Source organism: Podarcis filfolensis, assembly GCF_964270895.1.
Source record: "Podarcis filfolensis genome assembly, chromosome: 4".
NCBI classification, from domain to species: domain Eukaryota; kingdom Metazoa; phylum Chordata; class Lepidosauria; order Squamata; family Lacertidae; genus Podarcis; species Podarcis filfolensis.
The window spans coordinates 71,993,945-72,009,663 of NC_139607.1; the positions used below are offsets into that span (position 1 = coordinate 71,993,945).

At 40.6% G+C, this 15,719-nt stretch overlaps 1 protein-coding gene across 1 annotated transcript in view; it reads right to left on the minus strand.

Annotated features, from left to right (window-relative positions):
- Positions 1–276: 276 nt before the first annotated feature.
- F5 (coagulation factor V) overlaps positions 277–15,719 on the minus strand; it is a 40,566-nt gene continuing 25,123 nt past the window's right edge. Inside the window, exons 16-25 of the mRNA XM_083611366.1 lie at positions 15,099–15,306; positions 13,685–13,864; positions 13,011–13,127; positions 11,991–12,062; positions 10,382–10,476; positions 7,086–7,241; positions 3,409–3,553; positions 3,151–3,299; positions 2,315–2,497; positions 277–1,763 (exon numbers count right to left, since the gene is read on the minus strand). Coding sequence (XP_083467492.1) covers positions 1,617–1,763; positions 2,315–2,497; positions 3,151–3,299; positions 3,409–3,553; positions 7,086–7,241; positions 10,382–10,476; positions 11,991–12,062; positions 13,011–13,127; positions 13,685–13,864; positions 15,099–15,306 — 1,452 coding nt within the window. The 3' untranslated portion in view covers positions 277–1,616. The remainder of the gene's footprint in view (positions 1,764–2,314; positions 2,498–3,150; positions 3,300–3,408; positions 3,554–7,085; positions 7,242–10,381; positions 10,477–11,990; positions 12,063–13,010; positions 13,128–13,684; positions 13,865–15,098; positions 15,307–15,719) is intronic.

Genomic DNA, 15,719 nt, shown 5'->3' on the forward strand with positions numbered 1-15,719 from the left:
CAGCAGCAAGTATCACCAGTATTCAGAGATGATGGGATCTGAACATAAGTTCCTGCACCCAGGCTGCAAACTTTACTCATTGCACCACACGGGCTGAGCCATGATTTTAGTGTTTTTGAACTAATTCCTTTCTAGCATTTCCCCTCATACAGTGTCAGTTTTGTTATACAGAAATAAGAACACAGCACATTTTCTTTGCCTCTTAGTAACAGTCCAAAGGTCTTCCAGATCAGTGATTTTTAAATTGTTGGAATAAACGGGAGCTGCCACCAAGTGTGCTTTTTACACATTAGATATGCATTGTTTTGCATTTTATTCAGAAAATATGAATAACATCATGAAATAGATCCTGAAAAAGTGTTAAGCATCTTGCAGAAAGATTTACCACCCGCTTATGAATTTCAGTGTTAATCTACCTCCAAAGTCATGGAAGGAAGACCTAACCATAAATAGTTAGCAAAATACATGACTGTGCATTTGGATACATACCTTACATAACCATTTCTACTCGTCTTAAATCATTCTCTAATATGTGGTGTAAGTTCTTTTAAACGCTTTCCCCACATACAATGAAGTCAATAATTGTTGGAAGCACAAACATCTAGCTGATATGCAGAAAATCAAAGAACTCTACAATTCTATGATTTCCTACTTATCTTTGGGAACTCATCTGAGATAATGTAGAACCAATGGCGGTGTTTGTCTACTTAGATCAGTTATACTGACAAATGTTGTGAATATTCATTTATCAGCAGCAGCAGGGATGGCTTTTGTGAAGAATCAGAACAGGAGTTACCAACGTGGCACCTGTGGCTGTAGTGGAGCTCCTGAGGTCTTGCCCAGGTGCCCCTTCTGAGCTGTCTCCTTGGCCATAAGGGTGCTTACCTTTCCTCTCCTTAGGGAGGAAGTTGAAAGAGCAACACTATTCCCCACTTCTCTTTCAGCTCTATGCCCTTTCCAAGGCTGAAATTAATTCTGCTAGATCCAACTTCTATCCAGGTCCCATAGTAAGGGAAATATGTGCACTATCTTTCTGTCTCTCATGGAGGTGGGGTGTGATCCGCAGAGGAGAAATGAAAAGTGGGTGGTGCTGATAGCACGGTCTCAAAAATCCAAATGTGCCTTCAGGCCTACAAATGTTGGTGACTCCTGAATTAGAACATGACCAACTAACCTCCCCTGAAGGAATGGCTCTTCAGAATCCTTTGGTAAACAAAGCTCATACATCTGCTAACTGCTCACTGATCAGAGACTCCTGACCCCACTCCTCATTCCTATCTGGTTTAAGCATGCTGTTCTGAGCATGGAAGAGGGAAGGTAGGAAGTGCAGAAGAAGGCAAAGGCAACGATGGTAATACATTAAGGTATCTATTCACAGTGATAATGGAAAATACAATTGCTTGTTTATCTTATGCATTCACAGTACTTAAATAGGTATGAATGTCTTTTAATTGAATTTTCAAAGCTATTCCAATCCACAGCTTAAAGTGCTTTGGATATGCACACCATAATCACTCTAAAAGAGTTTTTTGTTCTGGTTTCCCCTTTTACAACATCTGGTATCAGCAAGCTTAAAGGTTGTGGGGCTTTCAGTATGACAGTCTTCTGTTCAGCCCCTAAAACACATCACAACCAAAGAGTTCTATCCGAAGTACAATACTCAGATTCCATGTTTTTGGAACGACACGAAGGAATCGGGAAAATATCGGTGGCCTGAAGTAGTTCTTGACTAGGCCACCACTGTTAATGTTGCCTGTGAACACCTGAAAACAAGCATAACAAAATGAGTGGACAAAAGTGCAGAATGAATGCACAATGAGTAGACAAAAGGTTGGACTAACTCATATTCCCACAATGGCACATAATATCTAAGTTCATATAAACCTGTGCAGTCCCTTATGTGTCAGGCCATTGGGCCATCCTTTGAGTCCACGGCAAACACTGTACCAATTATGATTCCCTAAATTCTCAGGCAGAGATCTTCCCAAGTTCCATTCCCCACAGTGGCGTGGGGGGATCTGCTACACATTAGAATTTGGACCTAAGGCCTCTAGCTTTTGATTTTTACAATAAAAAGGTAGCTCCAGTATTTTATTCCATGTTACACAAGCCATATCTAATGATCACTGGTCCCTATATTGCTTGTAAGAACTCTAAATCCTTGGTGAAGCAAAATGATTTGGCAGTCACTGAGTCAAACCTGGCAAATCAAGACTGTTAAAGGAGACCTCAGTAGTAGGGGGGAGTGGCCAACATTTTTAATGCTTAGCATAAACGAAAATAATAAATAGGGAGGGAGAGGAAGAACTGATACCTTTTCCATGGAAGTTGAATCATTCATGTAAGGCTTCCATACTGAACCATCATCGCTGTAGAGGATGGAAAATGTCTTCACATACATTTCACTGTACATTGATTTAGCTCCTTGTGTTATGATGCCTGTTATCTTCTTAGGTTGAAGGAGATCAATCTGCAGCCATTGTTGGTTGTTGTTGGACTGTAAAATTAATGAGAACAATAATAACACTGAGTTGTGCAAGTTCACTGGTGAATATCCAATACATGCAAATCTTTAACTGAGTTCTACAGAAGTGCACAGGGTCACTGAACACTGGACGAAGACTCTAAAATAGCCAAGTGTTTAGCATCCTTCCATGTATTCTTTATTTAATTATATGTATTAGTTGACCTACAATCAAAATAATTTGTAAAGTGGAAGTAATTCAAAGAAAATAAAACATAGTTGTTAAAAGAAAGCAATGAAAAATGTAAAGCTAAATAACCAACACTTCATTCAAGCACAATTCCATATATGTCTGCTCAGAGGTAAGTCTTAATAAGCTTAGTATTCCAGGGTTAAGTGTATATACTAATCAAGGATATCACCTGCAGGCATTACAGCTGCTGATCCTGTGTACACTGGAGTAGATCCAATGACTTCAAGCTACAGGTTTTTGGGTTTTTTTAACGGAGTTCATTCACTAGCGCTAGCACTAACTTATTTCCTCTTTCTGTTGATATCTTTATATGCTATTTTAATATGATGGTTAGCTTGTGTGCCACCCTGATTATTTCATTTTTACTCTACTTCTACATTATTAAAAAAATAAACAACTGCAGAAGTTTCGATTTTGCAGCTTTCGTCTTTACCTTTGCTTGCCAGGCATTCATCTTCCCTTTGAGATTGAGGCGGGCAAGAGATGGCTCCCATGAACCCAACCAAGTCTTCTTATAAGAAGAGGCTGTAATTTGCACATTCTTGATAGCCGCACTTTCAATTCCCAACGGCATAAAGCAATCTATCATAAAAAATATGGACACATCCTGGTTAGATCTCCTAAGCAACAGTATGGTTTACAGGAAAGATGTACACACAGAAAGGCCTCAGCTGCAGGGTCCAGGTCTTACCTTCTGTATCACAACCCAGGAGTTCCATACGAAGAGTAGGCCTGTTATAGAACTTGGTTGGATACACCCTAATATACCTAGCAACAACAGGAGGGTCAATGAGGTTTTCTTTTATTCCATGGGCATCTGAATTGCCTTCAAAAACCTAGTGGAAACAAAAGAGCTCTGTAAGTAACTCTGCGGTATTTGTTAATGGATGCACTTACAGTGAAGTATCTCACGTATATTTTCTTACATGGATTCTGCCCATTTGCCTGTTCAGACCCAGAACCCACCCCCCTAAATAAATTCACACTTGACTCAAATTTTAGTTTTGGTTTTTGGCAAAATTTAGGCCACAACTTTATTGATTACAGAAAGTGACTGGTTGCATAGGCTCTGGTTCGGCTAGCTCCCTGCCATGCAGGTAGCGCTGACCCTGGGTTCCAGCATAGGTCAGCCAAGGGTGAACACCTGGATAAGCGAAAAGTCGGGAACGGACTATGTCCGCCACCCAGGTGTCCCCCTGGACTCAGACACAGGCACAACCCCCTCTCAGGGGTTGACCAAACCATTTGAGTCCCTGGATTCCTTTAACGGAATACCCTTCACATAGGGATGGCGAGAGCGTTCTCCCATCCCTATCACCTGAACCAGAGCCTATCCGCAACCTTACAAGTTGTGATGATTTGCTATGCAGCAGGAAAAACCCAAATGGCAACAGCCAATCAGCCAAGTGGGGAAAATTCCTGCTGTGCCCCTGTCCCAACAACAGACAACACACGACGGCACAGCAAGGTCAAGAGCAAAAGCCCTAAAAGTAGGGAGAGGTGGGCGGGTGTTCCGAATGCACGTGCCGAAAGAGGAAGCTCTGGGTCACGTGCATGGGAATAAATAGGTCCCTAGAACTGTTTGGACTGCGTCCCATTGGCCAGATTGCACCTAGCTATGAGGGACCTACCACTCGGTTGTTGTGGCTGACGAATCTTGCCCACCCACAACACAGGGGATTCGTTTCCAGGTCTCACCACAACATGTGCCCTCTTTAAGGGAGGACACGATTTCTATACAATTGCTCAGGCTAAAAAACATGGACCATAATAGCCCTGAACCAATTTTTATTCCAATTAACCATGCATAATAAATGGTGGCTCTCTAGGTGGAGATGTGTTTCAGAAGATGCACCCGGCCAGTTCAGCAGGGACTGGATGAGAATTACAATATGAATGGAGATACACATGTCAATGCACATTTATATCCTCATGGGCTACATGTGGAAAAGGTTACTTTCATGTGATCATATATGTTTAGCACTGGCATCTAGTATTCATATAAGTTTAGCAGTTGTAGTCTCATATTTATTTATTATTACGTTTACATCCCACCTTTCCTTCAAGGAGCTCAAGATGGCATACTTGGTTCTCTGTCTCACTGTGATTTTTAAATTTTTATTTATTTCTATACTGCTATATTATTTTAAAAAATCAACGTGGTTTACAGTAATACCTATATGCAATAAGACATGTAAAAATTTAAAATCGGAGACCATCAACTAACTTTTTCTTAATTACCTGCATAAGACTAGCAGCACAGAAAAGTTGTCAACAAGCATTTAAAGGTTGAAACTAAAGGTGCCTGCTGAATCCCTATTGGCAGAGCATTCCACAGGACTAGGCTGATCAAACTAAAGGATCTACCGTATTTTTCGCTCGATAACACACACCTGACCATAACACGCACATAGTTTTTAGAGGAGGAAAACAAGAAAAAAATATTCTAAACGAAACAGTGGATGTATGATTTTTGTGGTTCATGCTGTGGCCACAGACATGTGATCTGACGATGAGTTTGGGGTGACCCAGTGCAAAAATCCTGAGGATCCATGTGGATCCGTGCTTTGTAACCACGTTTTAAATGGGGAGGGAAGGAAAAGCACTCAAGGGACAAGGAGCACACGTGGGGTGTGTGGAGAAGGAGTTTTTCTGCGAGCTGAGCGGGGAGGAGGGAGGGAAAGAGCACAGTTGCTTTAAAGGTATACTTAAGGTATTTGCCCTGTGCCTGGGGTTTTTTCCATTTAACAGTTTGCAGCCTTTTCCTTCCGCTCCTTGTTTTGAGGCAGAATAGATTTGAGCAAGTGAGGAGGATTTGGATTGCAGGGGTTTCGCCATTAGCTGTGTAAAAGCGCTCCTCCTTGCAGCCTTCTACTTTGCTTGTACAGGTGGCTACTGGTATCAGGTTCAGTTTGAGTGATAAGCAGCCACCAGCAGCAATAGAATGGAGCACAAAAAACAGTAGGGGCACTAGGACCCAGACAATGCTCAAATCTATCCTGCCTGAAAACAGCTGAGAAGCAGGGGGGGGATTTGCCTAGTTTTCCTCTCCCTCATCCCGTGCCCTCTCCAGCCTTTTCTTTTACTTCCTGGTTTTCACTGCGCTCCTGGCTCAGAGCTCCAGGTTGGTTTTTTTTTTTGCTGCTGGTTGCTTAAATTTTATCCTTCCTGATCCAAGCCCTCCTGTGCCCTGCTGTCCCTCTGCAGCCTCATTCCTCCGTTTAGAGAGCTCGCAGACCTTTGCTAGCTGAGGCTGCAGCAGCTGTTGCAGGGTGCTTTAAAAGCGCCTGCTGGCTTTTAACCGCCTGCCTCCCCCCGGCTCGCTATGGCTCCCAGCGCTTTGCTGCCATGGCTCTCCTTCCCTCCCTCCTCTCCTCCTCCTCCTCTCTCCTCCTCCTCAGTAGGTCACTTTAAAGCAAGCAAAGGAGCCCCTCCTCCTGGCTGTAAAGCAAGCAAAGCTAGAGCCGTGCAAAGCCCTGCAAGCGGCTCCCGCTTTGCTTGACTGACGGCAGCCACGGCTCTGATCCGGTGCATTCGCTCCGTAACACGCACAGGCATTTCCCCTTACTTTCTAGGAGCAAAAAACTGCGTGTTATGGAGCGAAAATTACGGTATTTCGTGTTGATGTCAAATGAGCCTTGCATCTCAAGTGGTGCTCCTGCAAATGTTCTCAGTGATCAAGCTGGGATATTAGGGTTTAGGCAATTCCTATAGTACTCTAGACCTAAATTAAAGCAAGCAGACTCTGTAGTAGATGCACAGCCAGTGCAGAGATTTTAACAATGGTGTTGCATAATAAAATAAAATAAAATAAAATAAAATTATTATTATTACCCCACCCATATTCCAACACACATAAAAATAATAAAATATCAAACATTAATAGTAACAATCCGATCCTATACAAAAAGTCACAATAACTTTAAAATAAACAATTTATATAAAATAAAGCAATATTCAACAATCCATTAGAATCCAACAGTAAACAGTAAAATTAAACATCGGCAAATAATAATTTAACAGTCTGCACTTACCAAATACAATAAAGAACAGGTAGCAGAACAGGTCTCTTATAAAGGCTCTCAGGGCTGGAGGGTGGAGCAAGGCAGGTGAAAAAGCTATCCTCAGAACATTGTAAAGTAGATTAGGCGGCAAGACTGGCCCAAGGTCACCCAGTAAGCTTCAAGGCTGAGTGGAAATTTGAACCCTGAGCTCCTTTGTCATAGTCCAGGAGTCTAACAGTAACAACTGCACCACATTGGCTCTCTTTATATCAATCTATATTATCCCTTGAGCAAAAATTTCAATGCCTGCTGCCTTTTTTTCCCCCGAGTGGAAAACAGGGACAAGTACAGTAAATATACACACCTTCTGTGCCCCTAAGTGATTCCCTTTAAAAGCAACCCATTTTCTTCCATCTTTGCTGTAGGCAATGACGTACTCCATTGTATACAAGGAACGCATTAACTGCTTGGCTCCTTGGGTCTGAATGCCTGTGATCAGAACCTGGTTTTCTAGGTCCACCTATACAGGAGCAAAACAGTAGATCCATATAAGTGCAGTTTCATTGGAAAGGTATCCTCTTTGTGAGAAAGACAAGTGTGATTTTGGCACATGCACACGTAAAACTCCATGGTATATGACTAGTTCTATGTGTATGTTGTGACTCAGCCAGTTTATTTTTATTTTTCAATGTTCATTTTTTCATATTATATGCAGCTTTATTGTTTTTCTTTCTGTCTGTAATGGTGCTACTGAGAAAGACAAAAACATATGCAAGATAGTTAGGATCTGGGGCCCCTTCCAGACCACTGGGCCCCAGTAATTTGTACCAGCTCCCCGCTGCTGTCCTCGTCAGCCTTGGTGCTCATTATGCTATTGGGGAAATCATACACAATCCCACCTTTGATACTATTTGTGCCAGCAAATGTTTTGGGGCAGTCACACTGCTTCATTTCCAATCAGTGCATACAGAATACAGGACATCCACCACAGAAGGCAGTTCCACTAGGCAGGCATGGCCAAACTCGGCCCTCCAGATGTTTTGGGACTACAACTCCCATCATCCCTAGCTAACAGGACCAGTGGTCAGGGATGGTGGGAATTGTAGTCCCAAAACATCTGGAGGGCCAAGTTTGGCCATACCTGCACAAGTGCTTCAGTAAACTACCTGCCTAGGATGGCTACAACAAGACTTTTAAAGAGCAAGGTACATTTCCTTAGAAGGTTATATAGTCCTACTTTAGAGTTAAGCAATTTGGGGCACTTGAAATAAGTAAAATCAATAATCTCACGTAGGACAAAAAAAAAACCATACCAAAAATGGAAAAACATTTGGCATATGCATGCTTGGAATATATAACTGGATCCAGCAAAGATCTTCTGACCTGCTGAAGGCCATGAACCATTTTGTAGCAAGGGGTAAACAGAGAGCAAGTCAGAAGTAGAAAACAACACTTTTGCTGATAGGTCATATTTTCCTTTAAAATCATATTTTCCTTCTAAGTTCTGGGGGCATTGTGTTTTGTTCTTTCAGTAGTGGTACTATTCACCAATACAAAAGCCCTTTCTCTAGATATTCAGAATTCAAACAAACAGTATTAAGTGACCTTTCTACCCTAGCTGATAAAGCAGGAGAAGTGTGCCAAAAAGTTAACTATTGCCCTAAGCACACGCAAGCCCTCAGATGGACCTCAAATCTCTCTCTGTCTCAGCCATGAACTTTAGAAAGATGTTTCAAAACATTCGTAGCCACTACAATAGGCTTAATATTTTCTTTTTCAAAGATGACACAGAACTGCAGAGTTGAGAAAATTACAGACGTGATCACATGGCCTATAGGTCAATCCCCTATTCCCAGATCCAAAGAACTTTTAACCCACTGATTGTTATCTCATCACAAACAACCTATTGGGCCACCAGATGACTCATATAAGACTGTCAAGAAGACACACAGGCCCAGCCAGGCATCTTTAGGCAATTTGGCCTGACACCAAACATGGCAATCCATCAGATTATATTGATACAAATCCACACCACCCAGTTTCTCATCTCAGATTGAAGCTGTCCCTGATACCTTCAAAGAAGAGGGAAGGTATAAGCTTTCCAAAGCTCATAAAAGCAAAATATGACCCCAACAGTCTCAAATGGAAGAATATGAATTTATTTAGAGCCCCACAAATTTAAGAATAAGCCCATCAAAGTCCAGTGTCCTGTTCTGACAGGCCAGCCAGATGCCTGTAGGAAGCCCACGAGCAGCACTGGAATGCGAGAGCGGTCCCCACATTTGTGACTCCTAGGAACTGGTATTCAGAGGCATGATGTCCTGGATAGTAGTGATGGAATATTTGTTTAATCCTCTTATAAAGCCATCCAAGTTGGTGGTAGCTCTACATTTTCTGAAAGTGAATTCCAGAGTTTAGCTTTTCATGAAAATAGAATTTATTTGGTCTGTCCTGATTCTTCCATCATTTAGCTTTATTGGACAGTCCTGTGAGTTATGGTATAATGAGAGAAAATTTCACCACGTTCTCCACATCATGCATTATCTTATAGATCTCTGTCATGCCCTACCCCTCACTCCGCTTTTTATTTAACCTGAAAAGGTCCAATTGTTGCCACCTTTTCTCATAGGGGAGTTGTTCCAGCTCCTTAATCATGTTGCATGCTCTTTTCTGAACATTTTCCATTTTTGCAGTTACAAGAGATGTTTAATAAATTTATCCTACTCTGTTTCAAGTACAACAATGCTCTTTGGCCTGCAACTTTATCCATCAGGCTATTCCAGAAGTTCAAAGCTTAAGGACCTTCTGATGTCTAGTCTATTGGTTCTTTCACCCTTGAAAATTCTGACCCCAAAGATACTTGAGAAATTATCAGGAAGAATTTTTCAGAAAAAAGTGTTCTCTCCACTCTTGAGGTTGCAAAGCACAGCACTTGCTCTCCTCTCTATTTAAATCTCCCTTTGTGTAGAGATTTTCAAAAGGGATACATGATAAATCTGAAGAATCATGAATTGTGCAGGCTGTTTATGTTAGCCAGATTTAATATGTTTCCCTCGATGATAGTAAGAGGAAGATATTTAGCTCTCCCAGAATCAGAGCATCTCTGCAAGTGTAGTAAACAGGAACCTGATACATTGGAGCATATTTTCTTTTCTTGTGATTTTGGCATTTATGCCAGAAGACAATTATTAGAGTCCTTACAACTCAACAGGCTCAATTCTATGCTACCAACAGTTCAGGACCTGCTCTCAGACAGGAATGATCAAATTACTTTTAATAGTGGCTGAATTTCTGAGTGCTGTCCGTGTAGAAAGACTGGGCCATTATAAAGAGATTTAGGGGTTCTTAATTGATCGGTGATGTGATAGTGTTGTATTGTATTATCTATGCAAATTGATTTTCTCTGGAGTTAAAGATCTGACTGGGACAAACCTTGTTATGTTGAGCTTGTATTTTGCACACTTTGTATACGGTGTCTGTTTGATAATGTGTGGTTTGCTATGCCTAATAAAGGATATTCGAATTCGGTTCTTTTACCCACACAGGCCATCATACCTTCAACTCAGCATTTTTTTTAAGCTAAAAAAGAAAAGCAAGCTATTTTAAATCAAGTTACTTCAAATCTATACTGATAAAACTGTTTCTGTGATCAAATCATACCTGGATCCAGGGAAGTTCACTTTCGTTCTTCCCAGCGCTCCAAGCATTGTATTTTCCATCATTATTTAATCTTGCCAGTTTAGGCTCCCAGTATCCTGGGTAAGACCAAACAGAAAATGTTTTGCAAAAGGAAACTGAAAAGCTTAAACGATGCCAGTTTTCAGAACAATTGTTTCAAAAAAGCAGTTTAGTGGTTGTAAACTACATTATTAACAATAAATAAAAGCTATTGAATCCCATTACAAACTACAATACGCTAACACATTCTAACCCAACAGAACAGCCAAGGTCTTTACCATCCTTTTTTGCATGCTCCTTGCATTTTTGATGGAAAAATGTTTGTACTGACTGATTCATTCATGACAAGAATGGACAAGATACTAAACATTATCAATAATACACTGGCAATCTCTGAACAAAATAGTGAGTGAGAATTTAAAAAAAACACCTGCTCTTAGCAGCAGTCTAAAGGTAAAGGGAAAGGACCCCTGACAGTTAAGTCCAGTCGCGAACAACTCTGGGGTTGTGGTGCTCATCTTGCTTTACTGGCTGAGGGAGCTGGCGTTTGTCCGCAGACAGTTTTCTGGGTCATGTGGCCAGCATGACTCAGCCACTTCTGGCGAAACCAGAGCAGCGCACGGAAACGCCGTTTACCTTCCCGCCGGAGCGGTACCTATTTATCTACTTGCACTTTTGGGCATGCTTTTGAACTGCTATGTTGGCAGGACCTGGGACCAAACAACGGGAGCTCACCCTGTTGCGGGGATTCTAACCACCAACCTTCCAATCGGCAAGCCCAAGGCTAAGTGGTTTACACCACAGTGCCACCCACGTCCCTCTTAGGAGCAGTCTAGAACTTGCTAAAACAAACACATTGTAATGCATTTCAAATCAAAAATTTGCTGTTGATAATTCATCACCAGCAGGGCAAGTCGTAGGTTGAGATGGCATTTTCAGAACCAATTTATAGAGCAGGTCTTTGCTTGCTAAACCAAACACCATCCCAACCACACTGAATGGCTGAGAAACTGACCTATCAAATTAGAGCAGCCAGAGGCAGGCATAATCTATTTTCATTTTGCAATATGTGGCAAATATTTATATAATATATTAATCATGTGGACTATGGTAAGAAACTAACAAATATGGAAAAATGGAGTGATGATTTTTAGAATAAGAATTATAATACATCATAAGAGTCTGTACAAATGCCAGGACAATTCACAATTGTTTATATTTGGAAAAAAATGTGTTGTTGTTGTAATATTGTAAAGATTACAATATTGTAATATTTATAAATATTGTAAATAAAAATATTTAAACAAACACATTATATTCAGTATGTTATATTGCATGCCTACTAGTTAGTATATTACCCATTTGTGCTGTCCATTTTGGTACCATGAAAGATAATTTATGTCTACCACAATGGGAAAAAATGGAAGTGTTAATGTTGGGCCACCACAGAATGTGGGTGTTCATTAAAGCAGTAGTCTATTGTGTAGTGGTTCCATTGCTAGATGCTAGAATTTAAAGTATATCACCTGCAAAGAGACAAAAAATATTCAACTTAACGACTTAAATTCCTTCACTTTGAAATTTAACTTACCTATGTAGTTCGAAGCACTGATCTGTGAGTCTTTTATAATGCCACTTGCTAGACCCATAGGCAGCTTGCATCCTATTGAGAGGGATCAAACGCATTAGCCCTACCTAAATTCTGGTGGTAGGCAGAGCAATCCTATACCCTAGGTTACACCTGGGAGTGAGATGGAGATACAGCATTGCTACATCTTGTGTGCACTTAGTCTGGGATGGGAAGGAAAAAATACACAGCCAGACTTAAAAAAAAAAAAAAAGCATGAAAATGGCAGACATGATCCCAGCATCCCTGGAAACTCTGCCAGTACCCACCAATCAGGGCCTGTCCCAGTGACAATGGGTTGCACCCAACAAGGTTTTCGTCAAAATAGACTCACTGAAATTAATAGACCTGAGTAAGCCATCTTGATTAATTTCAGTGCATCTACTCTGAGTTGTTAGGATTCTTGCTCCGTGTTTGCAGTCATGGGATTGTTGTCTATCACATGACGGTGTGTGTTTTCATTCCACAGTGTGGGAAGTGACGGAGACAGGATGTTTTGATATTACTGTGTTCCGTGAAGTGGGACTATTGTCCTTTGTTCTTTCTCTTTTTGCTGTCTGATGAGAAAGAGGAAGGAGCTAAGTCAGAATGCTCCGAGTGTATTATATGTAAATAAACGTAGATTAGCCAAAATGCTGTGCTACTGAGTTCTGTTATGCAAACTGCAAGTACTCTGCAGAATCGTAAGTGTGCTGATGCCTCTTGGTATCAGTCGCTGTGGTGTTCGGGCTGAAGAAAGCATTTGAAGCTCCCGCACGATCGACCAGGAGGGAGAGAACATGCTAGTCAGGCATGTGTCTCTGCCAGGGTCCTACACGCAAGTAGGACAATCCTAACAGTTGGACCAGTACTGTATTGGAAACAACACAATGCTAATTTACTAGCAATAGCTTGAAGTCCCACTGCACACACACTGCTTCCTAACCATGCAAAGACACTTATGTGCCTTGTTTTGTGAGATTCAATATGGTTAAACTCTGTTACCTGTATCTATAACAGTAAAGGAGGCTTGCATTCCTGCTTCCTGATATTCACCGACTTCTGTTTTTAAAAGCCATGTGCCAGCTCCTGACGGTTTCATTTCAACAGTACCAAATGAACCTTGAAAGCAGAAAGGAAATGCATGCACATTTTTGTTAAGCATGCCTAAACTGCAAATGTGGTCAGAAGATGAGTAGAGCAGCATCATATTAAACCAAAGCCTACTCTGTTTTTTATGATTCTGCACTAACAGGAATTAGACACCAGGTGCCAGATTCCTGAACTTTCACAAACATCTAGTTTTTTTGGTTGCTCTAGGTTAAGTGATACAGTGGTACCTCGCGTTAAGTACTTAATTTGTTCCGGAGGTCCGTTCTTAACCTGAAACTGTTCTTAACCTGAAGCACCACTTTAGCTAATGGGGCCTCCTGCTGCTGCCGTGCCCCCAGAACACCATTTCTGTTTTCATCCTGAAGCAAAATTCTTAACCCGAGGTACTATTTCTGGGTTAGCGGAGTCTGTAGCCTGAAGCGTATGTAACCCAAGGTACCACTGTATTCAGCTTTAGACTGCCGGCTATGTATTCTCATGCTATATTTTCACTGCATACGTTAGGATTTCTGATAAAAATTTTAATTTTCTGACAACAATATACGGATCCATCTGATTATATTTACCGGGAAGAAGAGGGTAGACACCAAGCTGATGATCTTCCCTTCCCTGTTCTGTGAATGTCTGACCGTGGAAATTAACAACATGAATGTCTTTTGGCCCACCCATGTTTATCAAATGCCAGTGGACCTTCTCATCCTTAAACATCTGCAACCCCTGAAGGTGGTATGAAACCCCATTAATAGCTGGAACAAAAAAGAACATGTGATCAGAGATTAAGAAACAGCATACATATCCTTCTGTGGTTGTTGTTTTTTTAAAAAACGTTGAGATGCATAACTGCAATTTCTATAACTACTTAGTTCTTCAAAGCCTTGACATAGAAGAATATTTCAGCTCCGTGGTTTAATTAAGATAGTATCATCATAGAATACAGTAGTAACCTGGAAATCTAATGGTCTTGTGGCAACATTGGGTAATTTGTTTTTTGCTGTCACCAGGGGCGGCACGTCCTGTTTCACCTCTTTCTCTGAAGCTGCAGAAGCCTCTAATAGTCCCCACCACCACCACCTGAAGTTGCTAGTAGCAAATGAAGATTTACAGGCACAACCATCCAAACTGGGACACGCCAACTGGCTGGTTTTACAAGACAACAATTACGTTGGAAGTTCTAATCACAGAACTACAACACATAGTTGGTCCCTGTTTTCTCAATGGAGGCATCACCTTCAAATAATGCACCCAGGAACTGTGCTCCTTGCCACCTGCGATTTTCAAGGGCTTTAGCGAAAGTTAGTTTTACAAATGTCAGGTTGGATGTGGAAAATTAAAATGGATGTAATCCAGTCGGCACTAAATACCTCAAGCCCTTCCAGTTTCAATGGAAAGGAGTTAAATATAAGCACAAATCCAAGTGGCTTAAAACTTTTTAACTTTTGCTCATTAGTGCCCACTGATGGGATAAACGATGGCCTTGAGGAATATCTCTGCCTTTCTAGTTAAACTTTATTTAAATAGAATAATTCAATTTGAAAGGGAGAGTAAGGATGCAGTGTTAAGTTTGAAGAATAAAGAGAAAACCGACTTGCGTATTATGATGGAGGTTAATTATATTTTTCTGTTAACAAAATATTAACAGAATACATTAACATGTATCAAGAGGGGGGCCTTGGAATGAAACAGGAAAATATTTGAAGCAAAATAAGATCAGATGAGTTTGATATTAGTGCAAGGGAATAGTCAATAGCAGGACTGGTTGTGCAAAAACAATTTGAGACCTCTGATTGTAAATCTACTATATTTGAACTCTTTTCAGGAACATGGGTGACAACAGAGAGAGAAAAAAATCTCATGCAAGTGTTTTGTGTCTGTAAAATGTTAACATTCAGAAAACATCCCTATCATTTTTCTTCAATATAGTCATAGTTATTATTCGTCATCACTAGGGATCTTATAGTAGACAAAGGAAAACATCTATACCAGGAAATTTATGGTGCCTTTTTGCTCCGGAAATTCTCTCAGCATGAGTCTTTCTTTTATATTTATTGAAGTACCAGCTTTTCTCCTCATCAAAGACCATAAAAAGCAGAACAAATTCTCTCATGTCCTTTGGCTTGCTATACTTGTCAAGCATTCCTTTTTGACAGATCAAGACTGGCCCAATCAAGCCAGAGTGAATATCTTTTTCCTACAAAACAAGACAGGAAAGAGGTTCCAAAATTAGTTTCTCAGGTAAATGAATTGCTGCTCTTGTAGTTTATTTGAAAGCATCAGTTCACTTCATTCTGATGCAGATATATTAATATGTAATAAATTTAAACTGTTTAAATCCTGAATTTTAAATTGCTGTAACCTGTCCTGGGACCAGCTTGTGAAAGGCAGATAATAAATTAAATCATATTAGTAATTCATGAATGTTATAACATGGTCATTTCCACACACCCCCATTTAATACACAGGGAATGTCAAATCCAAGATATATCTGGGGGAAAAAGGCATACAAATTTGGAAGCCAAATTAGCCAACATGTTCTTCACTACTGTTGAAAGAATTCATTTCCCTTTTCACTCAGAGGATTTCACAGAAGTATTACTGCTTCAA